Source organism: Acanthaster planci, linkage group LG07 (assembly GCF_054643075.1).
Source record: "Acanthaster planci isolate LZ-2023a linkage group LG07, COTS_SCS, whole genome shotgun sequence".
NCBI lineage: Eukaryota > Metazoa > Echinodermata > Asteroidea > Valvatida > Acanthasteridae > Acanthaster > Acanthaster planci.
This window is the reverse complement of record NC_141783.1, coordinates 21,659,515-21,675,049: the sequence shown is the minus strand read 5'-3', so window position 1 is coordinate 21,675,049 and position 15,535 is coordinate 21,659,515. Positions and strand designations below refer to the sequence as shown.

Here is a 15,535-nt window from a genome sequence, read left to right as displayed (position 1 = left end):
CCAAATACAAATTACAGAATTTCCTGACCGACAGAGTTTTCCTGAGGGAAGAACATTCTTCACGGTATAAATTTTCCTGGAAATTTCCAGCTTCTGGAACCCATTACGTTAGCAGAATGATGTTGATATAATTTTTAAGTTCCTTGCTTCACCAGCAAAAGTATTTATAGTAGATAAAGGATGTTTTCCTTAATGGTGATGCTCATTACAACATTTGCTGCAATCATGCATTTCACAAGGACCACAACAGAAAGCAATTTGCTTGTACATGTACCAGCAGTTGTAAGGCATCGTGAGACATTTCCATGTAAGTGGCACATACACGTATACACAATGTCTCCATTAAAAAAATCCAGGTTGAACACCTCCTGCAAGTCATCCTAAACCGTGGTTCCAAATCTACCAATGCAGTCCATCAGACCTGTCAGAGGTTTCACGTTGTTTCCTGTACATGCAATACATGCACTTTTGTGATTTGAGGAAGCTGAGGATGTCATGATCAGCAGGTGGTTGAAGATGATTAACAGTATCTCTTTAATTACCATCAGATGTGCAGTATGGAGTCAGGTTGTACTGATGGTTAGTCACTTACATGTACACATGTACATGTACCCTACAGAACGTGCCATCAGGCAGAAACAGCAGTAGCGTTACTCAACCTAAAAAAATACAGCCACAAGAAGAATTCTGGCACCACACATATCAAAACTGATTAATACCAGCAACATCTGGGCTACGATTCAAAAACGTCAAAACTGAAATTCCTGCTCCAACCTGCCAAAAAAACCTACACATTCGTCCTTGAATGACAAGAAGCTGATGGTCACTCCCTCAGGATCTGATTATACAAGACAGACTGGAACCTAAGGGTACATGTATCCTGACATACAACATGTGGTGTTAAAACCAAAAAAAAAAACGAATCCCCTCTCCAGAAGTTAAGTAGTAATGCCAATCAAAATGACAGTGACAGATGTTGACACAGAACAGAACTTTTACTTGTCCATATGACTTTTTCTGATCTAATTACTTGTAAGTTTACCAAGGCTTGTACTAAGACAAAGGGAAGGAATTTCTGCAGGAACAACCTTAGTGTCTAAGGCCGTTTTCCAATACTCAACTGTGGCTCTGTCTCAGGCTTCAACTGTTTTGTACTACCTGACTTGGATGTTGTACATGTAAGTGCAATAGTAAGTGCGATAGTGCCACAAAACATCAAGTAACATGCAAAAGAGCCAAACACTGCGGTACTTCAATTTAATTTAAATGCATCAGGCCTACATGTGCAATCGGGGATTGATTTCCAAGAGGAATCCTGAAACGTAGACAAAGTTTTCAAAATCAAGATTCCTTGGCTTCCGTTGCTTCCATGAGAGATTTAGTCCCATGCTCAAACCACATGCAATAGGGGACACATGCAGCTGTTGCTGCAGAAATTGACCATGCGAAGAAGGTATTTGCCTGGCCAATTTACATGTACCGTAGGTTATCAGAAAAATTTCCTACTTGCATATTGCTTGTATTGTATAAGGCAGAGATACCACATCTTAACATTTTCCACTTACAGAAACCATGTTACAGAGGAAGCCATGCTTTCATAATCAACCTGCGAGCCATAAAGTATCAAACAAATCTGGAGAAATTCGATCAAAATGAGGAAAGATATGTGTAGAGGTTTCATGGAATTTTGGAGTGATTTGATGTAATTCGCTGTGGCATACAGTACTTTCATGAGAGGTGGACGTTGAGACCTTGTCTCAAGGGACACCATGCCACAGGATGAGTGCCTGGTAAGGCAGAACTCCAGGCAGTTTATCCAGAGATGTTAATAGGTGAAACAAAGATCTCATCTATCATGTCATCTCAGAGGAAATGCATTAAACATGATGCAGCCTTTCAAGATGGAGTTGTTTCATGTTGAATTTGCAACCTGCAACCATTTCTACCATATGTATGTAATGATTATCTGCCTGCATTCCTTCAACAACAAAGGCTGCCAAATATCTTGAAATCAATGTACATTTGAAATTTTGGAGTTTCTTATACATGTACATGTATACCAGTACATACTGATAGAAAGTTACTTTGTCGACAATGTACATGCACATGTAGAAATTTGATATACATGTATGGTATGGTTGCAAAGCGATGCATAGAAGCGTTTAGCTGGTACTCAGTAAGTAGACTGCACTCTGCATTTGAATGTAGAATTAGGAGGGTCAGTCCTGGGCCAGTTTGGATTAGGCTGGTCCTGAGTCAGTGCTGGTCAGGACAGCTAGGGCAGTCATGACAGTATGGTACATGTACCTGTACATGTACTTTCAGGTTGGGCCTACAGGATCATGTACATGTACATGTAGATTACATTATAATGTGTAAAGCAGTGTTAAATAATATCATTCACAGTGTATTCCAGCTGAGTTGGATTAGGACAAGACATGTTGAGACTTTCCATGTTTGAGGCCAAAAAGAAACTCTGACAGCAGTATAGCCTGGTGGTAAATGGACACAAAAATGTATTGGGTACACATATTTATCAGTCACATAAAATTTATGCATACTCATACATGCATTTCAGGCCAGCTGAGAGCACTCCAGCACGTGCCAACAAAAGCCAAGCAGGGGCAACAGAAAGGAAAGATTACATGTACATGTACCACTTGGACACACCAGTGAGTAAGAAATAACACACTCTTAAATGTACTGTACTGTGGTTGATAACTCAATATTCAGACTATTTGCAGGTGCAGGAAGTATGACCCATTTGATAAGTAACGTTAAATAAAAGGTGCTTTTCATTTCTTACATTTTCAATACTGAGGGTGTAGTTCATTTTGGAGGCGTCTGTCTTGGACTATCATGACAGAAGACTTAATAGCTTCCTCATCCACCGGTATGTATTGTGAATCTTCAAGGTACAGGGGCTCACAATGACTTGCTTCAATGTAACAACAGATTTATTGCTCCATTTGCTTGGACACTGTTTTTTCTAAAACTATCAGCCAAAGTGCTTCCATTGGTCACAAATGAATAAATGGATCCTCAACCACTTCATGTCAGGGCATTTTTCAATGTTGATGATGCTGGGCCGGCATGAATATCATTTTTTCCGTTTTCAAAATCCTTCAAAAATTCATCATTTCATTTAACGGTCGCTTATAGCCACACCAAGTAATCTTTAGGCACTACTCTAAGTTGACAGGTGACCTTCATTGACGCCTGAGTATTTCAGCCAGGCCAGCAGCCTTGTAAACAGAGCCCAGATTGTGCGATGTTGTATAACTATCTTTTGTTCACGAACCCGGCTTAGTGCACTGCTGACCTCTTTTCAATAGGGGCCAGATTAAACGTGCAGCAGTGCTGCGTGGCTCATCCCTGCAGTGGTGGAGCGTTTTTGTCCCCGGTGGTAATCCGCTCACTCGCAATGCCCCAAATCCTGGTATACGGTTTCAAAACAAGGCTGGATTATCACCACTTTTGAGAGTGAAAAATGTCGGTAATGTGCAGCAGCCTGGTCTTTTGTTCAGAGTACGGTCTTTTGTTACAGGGCCCTGTTTCCTTTGTCTGAGTTCGGAGACCCCAGCCACCCATATAAACCGTACATCTCCAATCCTGGATTCCCCGGCAGGAAGTGGTTAAAGAGGCCTAGACTGACATTTACAATGTAGTAGCATGAAAAGATTGTAAGTCAGGTTATGTGCCCGAACTTAATTGAAAACATGCTGTTGGGTACATTCATGATTCTAGTGATTTTCAACAGTTTATATGAGTATCTGACAGGTGTGCAAAAAAGATTTACAGCTAACAGGTGCACCGTACATGTACCTATTCTCCACACAACCAAGGCCCATAGGACAATGGGTGAGGCCAGATGCTGTCACAAATGGAAATGAACAAAAGAAGAGGAAAACTTCCTGGCAAAAGCCAGATCTCAATTTTGGATGAAAATTCACGTCTCCCAAAAAGGAGAATTTTGATGCTTATTTCAACTCCATCTTAATTATGATTGCACCAAACTCATTTACAGTATTCAAACCAATTCTGCTTTACAAAGATGGGTCCTCAAAAGAACATAAAAAAGTCAATTTAATTATTTCTTATCATGCCCTAAGTCTGTGTTTGCCCAGAAAAAAACTGGTTACACACTAGGTGCTGTCTGCACCTGTGGACAGGCTTTATGGCTACATGTACATGTACCAACCAGCAGCTAACCCTAATTATACATGTACATCTAAAATGCAGGCTCAGGTTTCTTTACTTTTCTCACATTTAACAAACTCTGTCAATGTATGAAAGCATACAAACCAGGACTTGTTACCCAAAAATCAGAGCTGCCAACATTTGCACTTTCAGTTAAAAATCTGTTACATTCATTTTTAAGAAGCGGGCAGAAATGTGACTAAAAGTGCCCCATTTAGTAATGATAAAAAGTCAACTATCCAACCATCATCAATGCAGCGCGATCCTAAAATGCCAACAACTCACAGTAACATCATCTTTCCTGCAAGTACATGTACACGTACCGGCACATTCTCAGCTACAAACTGTAACAGACTGATTACCATCCTCCCCCCCCCCGCCAAAATCCCAAAATTATGTCTCATATTTCAAGCACTGACAAGTACGAGAAGAAAAAAGTGGGCAATAATTTCTAAAGCAAACTTATCCGGTTTGATATCCTGTTGCAATGATGTGGAGTCGTTCCCGTAAGGGTTCACTTCACATCCCTTCTCCCCCTTTCCTCCCCTACTCTATGCTTGATTAGCTATGCCATGAGTTTGCTTATTCTTTCTACTTTTAGAATATGACAGCGGAAAGCAACCGCCATCTTCCCATTCCTTCTGGTGAGAGGAAAATGGATAGAGTATTTTAGTTGTATTTGTGGTTAGAGGGTTAGCCCCAAATTGCTTTGCAGGTTGTGTTATCCCCAGTTTCTGTTACAATAAGAAAATGATGAGCAAGCATCAAAAAACCGAAACATCGATTTATCCCCATTTCTCTTGAATTAGAGCATCTAATTCCAACATTTACATGAACCGGTAAGTGTCTCATTATCCACTCAGTCTATCACATCCATCACTAAAATTAAATTTCCAGATTAGCAATGATCCAAAACTTGGAAATTTTGTTTGATTACTACATGTATTAGAAATTAATAAATTAAGACTTTCTTAATATTTATTTCAAGACTTTCTCAACTTTTTTTCTCATCTTCTTATTAAGATGGAGAGGGTTCTTGATGGTTCTGTCTTAACTTCCTAATAAATTCCTGGCTCCAGAGAGGACTACGGACGACTTCACCACATCCTTCCCCTATGCATGCAAACTCCTTCAAACTCTTAAGCCAAGCAAACACCTCAAGATTACTACAGAGGAAGTTTTGAATTTCCAAGGCCAAGAGCAAAGTGCAGTTACCTCCATCAGATTTCCAATTCAAGTCAGATCTACTGTAAGAAAGGGAAATTTTTAAAAAAGGGGAATACACGTAGGCCTATACTTTTGGCCCTCATATAAGGAAAGCTGGTGGTCACCAAGCACTTGTTGAATCATTTATGAATCAGCGGAATATCAATTTCGGATGTGGCTTCATGAAATAATGGTTCAAATGACCTGGCTACCGGCTTGCATGGCATGTGTGTCTATGGAATATGTACACTGTAGCTATACCAGTACAGCCTCTAGCCACTGGCTTACTAAATGCATTTGTGTCTATACGGAATACAGCTACAGCCTCTAGCCACTGGCTTACTGTGTAAATGTATGTGTGTCTAAATGGAATATAGCTACAGCCTCTAGCCACTGTCTTACTAAATGTATGTGTGTCTAAATGGAATATAGCTACAGCCTCTAGACACTGTTTTACTAAATGCATGTGTGTCTAAATGGAATATAGCTACAGCCTCTAGCCATTGGCTTACTAAATGCATGTGTGTCTAAATGGAATATAGCTACAGCCTCTAGCCATTGGCTTACTAAATGTATGTGTGTCTAAATGGAATATAGCTACAGCCTCTAGCCACTGTCTTACTAAATGTATGTGTGTCTAAATGGAATATAGCTACAGCCTCTAGCCACTGGCTTACTAAATGCATGTGTGTCTAAATGGAATATAGCTACAGCCTCTAGCCACTGGCTTACTAAATGTATGTGTGTCTAAATGGAATATAGCTACAGCCTCTAGCCACTGGCTTACTAAATGTATGTGTGTCTAAATGGAATATAGCTACAGCCTCTAGCCACTGGCTTACTAAATGCATGTGTGTCTAAATGGAATATAGCTACAGCCTCTAGCCACTGGCTTACTAAATGTATGTGTGTCTAAATGTAATATAGCTACAGCCTCTAGCCACTGGCTTACTGTGTAAATGTATGTGTGTCTAAATGGAATATAGCTACAGCCTCTAGCCACTGGCTTACTAAATGTATGTGTGTCTAAATGGAATATAGCTACAGCCTCTAGACACTGTTTTACTAAATGCATGTGTGTCTAAATGGAATATAGCTACAGCCTCTAGCCACTGTCTTACTAAATGTATGTGTGTCTAAATGGAATATAGCTACAGCCTCTAGCCACTGGCTTACTAAATGCATGTGTGTCTAAATGGAATATAGCTACAGCCTCTAGCCACTGGCTTACTAAATGTATGTGTGTCTAAATGTAATATAGCTACAGCCTCTAGCCACTGTCTTACTAAATATATATGTGTCTAAATGGAATATAGCTACAGCCTCTAGCCACTGGCTTACTAAATGCATGTGTGTCAATGGAATATAGCTACAGCCTCTAGCCACTGTCTTACTAAATGCATGTGTGTCTAAATGGAATATAGCTACAGCCTCTAGCCACTGGCTTACCAAATGCATGTGTGTCTAAATGGAATATAGCTACAGCCTCTAGCCATTGGCTGACTGTGTAAAAACAAGAATGGAAGAGACGGTGCATGTCATTCCACCCAAAAATTGAAACAAAATGGCATCCGAAACTCTGTGATTTTTGCTGAAAATACCCTTTTAGATTGACTGTACCTTGTCTTGATGCCAATCTGTACTCCAGTTTCATGCATTTGGTTGATGGTCAGCTGTTTAGTTGATCATAAGGGTGTAATATTTAAGCATTAAGGAGAAATAGGCAAAATTCTTGGAGCTAAGCGAGAGAGACATTGTTATAGGCTGGTAATACCAGCGTGCGTATGCGTGGGGATACCAACACTACTGGATGCAGACAGTCAGCAAAGTTGAGCCTGATTGTTTGCAGGCTGGTTTGCATTTGTCTGCGTTGTTAGCGACACCTCCTTTTGACATGTTTTCATACATGTATGTCCACATTGCAGTTTGCATCTTGATTGCATTGCCCTTGGCGTTTCTTACATCGATAAGGAAACCAGGCTCAACGTGTACCTTGTACATGTACTTGCAGATTACTAGGCTGTGCATTCTCAAACACTGTTTGAGCAACATTTGTTTCTCTAACAAACAGCAGCATACTGGTAGTACCATATCATTATCAGACCAGCAAGAAGGAATTACTAGCATTCCATATATGTAGATTCTAGTTAGAAAACTTTGACTGCAGCTTTTGATTAATTGGAGTTCTGTTTGTTTTTCCTTTTTTTGTTGCGTTTTTCTTCTTCTATTTTTCTTTCTTTTTTTTTAATGCATGTCCTACAAAGGTGACTAACATTTCAGAGCATTTGTCAGAAGAAATCAAAACCACATAATAAAATTATCACTTCATCGTTTGTGGGAAGATTGATGAGGCAGCCATACCTTTCAGAAATTAGTTCAGTCAAGATGTACTCATTCAATGAGTTGTGGCATCTACAGATTACAGTGAATAGAGATAACATGCAATCAATTTGAAGAGACTTGTTTATATCACATCATCCATAGATGCACCCATGTTTTTCAGAGTATGAAGTGACTCCCCTAAAATAAGGAATTTCCGTTCTTCAAAAAAAGCACATGATTTGACAGAGAAGTAACAATCTGCTTATCCAGTCAAGACTGGGTAACATGCTGACCTTGATCTAAATGTATGTGTATGTACCTGTGGCAAAGAATGTTTCAACAAGTTGACCTTGGCTTCCCACCTCATGAAATTAATGATAGTTGTGGTTCTTCAAGCATCTTAACCACTCAGTGCCAGGGAGCTTGGTACCGGAGATGTTGGCTGTGCATGTACATTTACATGCACGGCCAGGGTGCCCATAATCTGATCAAAGGAACTGGGCCTTGAAACAAAAGACCGAACTTAGAACAAAAGACCAAACTCAGAACAAAAGACCAAACTCAGAACAAAAGACCAAACTCAGAACAAAAGACCAAACTCAGAACAAAAGACCAAACTCAGAACAAAAGACCAAACTCAGAACAAAAGACCAAACTCAGAACAAAAGACCAAACTCAGAACAAAAGACCGAACTCAGAACAAAAGACCGAACTCAGAACAAAAGACCAAACTCAGAACAAAAGACTGAACTCAGAACAAAAGACCAAACTCAGAACAAAAGACCAAACTCAGAACAAAAGACCAAACTCAGAACAAAAGACCAAACTCAGAACAAAAGACCAAACTCAGAACAAAAGACCAAACTCAGAACAAAAGACCAAACTCAGAACAAAAGACCAAACTCAGAACAAAAGACCAAACTCAGAACAAAAGACCAAACTCAGAACAAAAGACCGAACTCAGAACAAAAGACCAAACTCAGAACAAAAGACCAAACTCAGAACAAAAGACCAAACTCAGAACAAAAGACCAAACTCAGAACAAAAGACCAAACTCAGAACAAAAGACCAAACTCAGAACAAAAGACCAAACTCAGAACAAAAGACCAAACTCAGAACAAAAGACCGAACTGCTGGGAATTGCCAATCAATTTTCATAGGCTGTCAGCACAGAGTGCTGGCATTAGCAGAGGTATATGTAATTGTCACAATGTGAGAAGTTTATAAATCATGTTTTTATTACATTGAAATCACAAGTTGGGAAATGTGTAAAAACCGTGTTTATATAAATATTGGTAGAAAGAAAATTATTGGGCTAAGAGTTACTTTCAGATTTGAGTTTGTCCCCACACACCCACTGCAGAGTGTAGATGGCTATTCAAAACCAAATTTGTCAGAGAATACATAGTGGCAAGGAATGTTATGCAAATTAATCATGCTTGAGTAACTTTAGTCCAAGGCACTCCCCTGTGTATGTGCTGTTAGGGACTACTAATACAGCCTTAGTGCTGTATGGAAGGGTAGTCCACCTGTGTGGTGAGGTACATGTCCTGCATGTACTGTACATAGGGCATGGCCCTGAAGAAAAGCCAGTTTGGAAATCAAACTGGTTTTCCCTGAGGGGAACTTAAAACCTTGCTGGTTCTGAGTGAACCATTGTTCGGAGTGAACCACCTTCATTCTGAGGGAATCATTTGTTCTGAGTGAACAACCATCATTCCGAAGAGATCATTATATTTGTTCTGAGTGAACAAACATCTTTATGAATGAACGAGCTCCAGTATAGCTCCACAGTTCTTAGTGAACTAGCCACCCCACCCAGCTCGAGGTGAAACAGTACAGAGAGGTTTAAGGCCGACCATCAGGCCAGCAGGGAGAACCATCCTTCGACCTTCCTGGAAGATCAGCCCAGGCGCTGATGTTCATCTGTGCACCCACCTGGAGACAGCTTTAACCAGGGAGCTGGCAGACATCTTGTAGATAACTGCACGGAACACGGGCGTGGGCATTTTTCCACCCATGCAAACTGTTGACTGTTGTGAAGGTGGCCTGGTGGGGCTTGAATAATTAACTAATTAGTTGTTAAGATTTATTTATTTGTTTTATTTATTTTCACGAAACGGCCGTAGGGGGGATATAATTAGGTTTTTACACATTTTACTAATTTGATTAGAAACTGGATTTGGGTACAAGTGTTTTTTTTTTTTGGTAGAATAAATGTTCCTTGTCTAATGAAAAAAAAAACCGTTGATCGATTTTGAAGTACGATTGTTTGACCATCAAAAACTTGTGTACCTACTACCATACTGGTTAGTTATAATTTGGTCAACTGAGGGGAAAGTCGGACCCCTGGTGTGACAGTAATCTGTCACTGTTTTGGAACAGTATACCATAGTTTGCGGCATTCAGCGCCTGCGGATTATCAGCGGGAACAAAAGTACTCCAGTGATGAGCAATACAATACTACTGCATGCTGATCTGGCCACATTTGTAAAGACACTACCGCCATTCAGCAACCACTGGGCCAATTTTGGGAACAAAGGAAATTACACAACACTGCACAATGTGGCTTCTCTTTACTGGGTGGAAAGCCTGGCTGCAATAGTCGGGCATGATTGGAGGTTGCCTGTCAGACTAGAGTAGCCACCAGACAGTCATTCGTGTGGGTGTAAGCGTCCAGTAAATGAACATATGAATTTTTGAAGAATTTTGAAAACGGAAAAATAAAAAAAAAATCATCCGGCAACGCGTCCCGCATGCGCAAAATCCAACCAGCAGAAAGTGATCAAGTATATCACTGTAAAGGTCTATTGAAACTGTGAAAGACAGGGCATTGAAACATCAAGAAATTTTAAAAAAAATTCACTTTGCTCTTGGCCATGAGAATTCAAAACTTCCTCTGTAGTAATCTTGAGGTGTTTGCTTGGCCTAAGAGTTTGAATTGCATGTACAGGAGCAGGATGTGCTGAGGTCATCTTTAAAATAAAAAAGGTTTAGACTAGATAACCTTCCACAACTCTCTCAAGACTCAAATCTAGTAGTGCAAGAGGCAAATTGGAATTTAGATATAATCAAAAGGAAAGAAGATGAACAAATCTTTCTGTATCAGAAGGCACTAATCTATAGACGCTTTCTGGGAAATGTTTTTTCATGACGGATCTGAGAGTTAAATTGAAGGGTGTCATTGACTCCTCCCACACACTGATACATGTACATGAAAGTTGTGATGATTGTGTGCAGCCCTGCTAGAGCTCTTGGCTTCAGTGAGATTCCAAGCATTGATAGAACTAGGATATCCATCGGAAATGAGTATGGAACCAATACTGGTAAAAAAGATCCTAAATATTGCCGAGAGGGGGATTTACACTGAGAGAGGGGGAAGAGGGGAGACCTGTTGGTCTTCCCAATCAGAGACTGAACTTTCTATGCCCCGCTCAGTAATCCCAAGCTATGATATACCCACATGATATGACAAATTACTTCTGACTCATGCTAGCACCTAGTCTCTTCGACTGTTAATATATGTAAAGTAATGCAGAAGCAGCGTAATTAAACCATCCCTGTGACTTTCAGGGTGCTCTGCCAAGTTAATCCAGTTGGACTTTCAGCAGGACTCAATCTATTAGCCTTACTTCCCCTGGGTAGGTTTGGCACGCAAATGTTTGTGTAGTATGCCACTGCTCTGAAGAATACCCTGGCATGCTGAACAGGAACAGAGAAGATTATCCATGCAGCTCCCTGATATAAATTAGCTTCATCAAAAGGCATTTCCTAAATTGTAGTTCTTTCTTTGATACATGTATCTCACTAATTCTGCTGGACTGCTGAAAAAAGTGGCACTTCATTATTATTTTTTTTAATGAAAAACAAATGACTTGACACAAGGAAAGAGACATGAGGAAAAGAAACGTGGCCACTGATCCTCCAGTGATCACAGTAAAGAAACAGCCATGAATTAATTGCTGTGGCAGAAAGTGGCTGCATTTTCAATCCAATAAAGTGTACAGTTGTAAGCGAATACTTGTACACTGCAAATGTTGCCATTAACCTCTTTTAAATAGTATAATTTTGGCCCAAAATATTGCCTTTCAAAAAGGCAGGATACAGCAGCCAACTCCTGATTTTGGGGTGCATCCACCAACCAGTATCAGCTATGGCTCAAGGCCAAGCACCGAGGACAAGTTCCAGTACAAGACACGGTCTACCTGCACTGATTTCTTAGACTTTGTGTGTGTATACAAAACAAATGTGTGTTAAACATCAGTCAGACGTGAGTCAGGGTCCTGGGTGCTTAGAGTCCTTGTGAGCTGAACCTCAATGCGTTCGGGCAACAGCAAGTGATGGCGTACATACATGTACATGTACAGTACACTATCACATTAATGATGCTTTGCTTTGGAGGGAAACCAAGTAATGATAGGTAAGAAGATAAAGAATACCCTTACCAGCCTATTGTTATGAAGGTTGTATAATCTTGCATTCCTTAGCTCAACAGAATAATTAACTTAATGAGCTTAAGGATTCAAACTCACAAACAAAATGTACCATCCCACCAGTCTTCCCACTGATGAAGCCAATCTATTTTCCTTGTATGGGATTTGCATATAAATGTCCTTGATTCCACTTTCAATTAGAATTCTGTATATCAGTATATTCCAAGTAAATTCTATTACGAGCAAAGTCACTTGTTTCAACTTCAGTAAGCGAATTTCCTTCTAGAACTGGAGTTTAAACTAAACCATGCAAACAAATCCTTCTGAAAATATACTTACTGATTTTCAGTTCCATGGATTTCTCCAACCTATCCACCCTCTCACTGAGTTTGCCCAGCATTGAGCGTAGAAATCCAATCTCTTGGTCTTTCTGGACGATGGTTGCTTGCAGCTCTCGCATCTTCTCTGAGGATGTCTGGAGGTAGTCCTTGATTCCTTCGTAGCTACAGACTTCCCGATGTTCTGATACTTCTTCTTGGGTACCCACAAAGGGGCAGCCAAACTTGTGGTGGTCACACTTACAGAGATTGCAGTTCTGTAGGTGGGCTGCAAGGTTCTGCAGAAAGCAACAAATCAAGCAACAAACTTGACAGGATTCACGATTATGGAATGACTTTCTGTCTGTCTTGGATGGTATAATGGCCTGTAAGATATTCACTTAAATGTAAAGTCTATTTTCTGCAGTCGCTTAAAATTTCTTGCATACCAGTGAACATTTGTCATGATGAGCACTCAGGGTCCATTCCAGTCCACATGTTCATGTATAATGTATTCCATACTAACTGTCATAAGCACATGAAGAGTAGACTACAGCATACATGTACATATTACAAGGTCCCAATTTTACTGAGCTGTTTAAGGGTTCACAGATAAGTTGTGATAACTACCCTGACTGTAAAGCAAAGATACGTGTAAGTGCTGGTTGCAAGCACATTTCATGGCTAGGATCTTCTGTAATGGAGTACAGCAGGGAAGGGAACAAATAATTACTTTATCTTGGCTAACTGCACCACCACAGATTGATAAGAGACAACCACCTTGTATGCATCTACATGTAGGAAGTTTTAAGATAACTTGTTGAGTATTATATGTGATCCTGATCATTAGCCTTTCCCACTGCACATGTAGCTGCATGGGAAAGACACAATCAAGTCAAATACTGGAGAAAATTCTACACATACCTCTCCATGCGTCCCAAAACCTGCTTCTGAATTTAACTTTCAATTCTTTTGTGGGCATATGTGTCTGAACAAGGGGAGGGGCAAATTGAGTACCATGACTGCATGCCAAGGCCTCCATTGAAAAGATTTCTATTGTGTTCCTGAAACCTCATGTGTTGTCTTATCATTGTTGGTAGTCAGAAATGGGACAAAAGGCTATGCTTTGTCTATGCCCATCAGTTGACTAAACTGGCACATGTTTATAGATTTCCTGAGCAGTCACACTCCTGTCATGATGTGTGTCTTATGTTATTAACCACTACCTGCCGGGCGACCGGTTTTTGGGTACATAGGCTTTATATGCAGAGCAGGGGAGCCCAGAACTGGGGCAAAAGAGCTGGGCCTTATAACAAAAGACCGTGCTCAGCACAAAAGGCTGAGCGGCTGGGCATTACCGACATTTTTTCACTCTCAATAGTGGAGATAATCCAGCCTTGTTTTGAAACAGTATACCATGGTTTAAGGCATTTAGAGCGAGCGGATTACCACCGCGGACAAAAGCTCTCCACCACCACAGCAATGAGCCACACAGCACCGCTGCTAATCTCAGCAGGTCAGCAGTGCACTGTGCCGGTTTCGGGCTCTTTTTCCAAGGCTGCAGGCCTGGCTGAAATATTCAGGAGTCAATGAATTTTACCGGTCACCTTTAAAGTAGTGCCCAAAGAGTCCTTCATTTTGGTATAAACAGCCAATAAATGAAATGATTAATTTTTGAAGAATTTTGAAAACAGAAGATCTTGAAAATGACCTGGCATCTTGTCTTGCTCAAGAAAAATCCACCTGGCAGCAAGTGGTTAATTGGCAAATCTGTGTACACATGTACCAGTACGTGCGTGTAACTTGATCTCATAAAATGTGTCTTTAAGATCAACAATCTGTACATGAATATTAAAATACCTATCAAGAATAACTTACCATTTTCAGGATCTTGGGGCAGTCTGGGTTATTGGGGCATTGGACTGGTGCATAGCTACATTCCATCTCATGTTCTCTGCGGTGAACAATCAACCAATAGGAAAGAATAAGCAAGGTCAGCATCATTTACATGCATGAATTTTCAGCGGACAATCCATCCAACATGGAGTAACTTCGGAGTAAAGATACCGTAAAAGTAGAAGATTGAAAAACTTCTACACATCCTGAAATGAAAACAGAAGTTGTGAAGTTGCTCCAGAAGAAATATTCTGCCCAGTCCTAGCCAATGATGAAAAGCTTCTTTAATTCTGTCAACATAATGCTACTACAAGTGAAGTACCGGTAAGACTTGTAAATGGGTGTTGGACAACAAAAGTGAACAAGCACCCAACATGAAGCATGTCTGACCTTGTTAAGAAGAAAACAACAAATGCCAGCTTATTTCACTGCTCACTAAGAGTAAACGGGCCCAGCCCACTGCAGCAAATTCAAGGGAAAATTAAATATCTGTTAACTATAGGGATCCGTGAGTCAATGCTGAGCAGGTAAATTGTAACAATGACAATAATTCATTGAAACCCTCTTTACAGAGGAGATCAACAGGAAACTACATCCATAAATCGTGTTTAAATCTGCTAATTTATACGTGTCCTGTTGCCTCCCTGTTGACTCATACCATCATGGGGTGGAACGTCATTAACAGACTAATTAATGCAACTGGTTTTATTACCTAAGGCATTAGAAAGGAAATCAGGATTATGACCAACAATGACAATCATGGCCTTGTGTAATGTTCGTCCCTTTCTTTCATGAAAATGACATCTCAGAGTCCTGGCATTATCTGCAGGGACCCAAACTAGTCTATCCAAAAATTATCTTGACTACAGTAGACAGTAACTGACTGATACTACATTAAATCCTCTGAAATCATCCACTTCCCAATCAAGCCAGAGCTACATTACTGAGATGGATTGTAACATGGACATCATTTGTTTATTACAAGTACTTGTGACCAGATTCGTAATTTGTTATGTTTGTAATGAATCTGTGATGGACTTGCATGACAGACTCAACTGAAATAGTGCCAAGACTTCAGCCAACTGACCCCTGATCTCAGTAGAGGTTTGCTTAGACAGGAAAAGTGATGATATTAATTAATGAAAGACAAGGGTTTCAATC

The 15,535-nt window shown here is 40.2% G+C and overlaps 1 protein-coding gene across 4 annotated transcripts in view; it reads right to left on the bottom strand.

Annotated features, from left to right (window-relative positions):
* The window catches only part of traf7 (TNF receptor associated factor 7), a 114,864-nt gene that overhangs the window by 38,752 nt on the left and 60,577 nt on the right, over positions 1 to 15,535 (bottom strand). For all 4 annotated transcript variants that reach the window (XM_022246189.2, XM_087139342.1, XM_022246183.2 and 1 more), the window contains 2 exons: positions 14,357 to 14,432; positions 12,501 to 12,777 (listed from right to left, as the gene is read on the bottom strand). In XM_022246189.2, the coding sequence (XP_022101881.1) occupies positions 12,501 to 12,777; positions 14,357 to 14,432 (353 nt within the window). The remainder of the gene's footprint in view (positions 1 to 12,500; positions 12,778 to 14,356; positions 14,433 to 15,535) is intronic.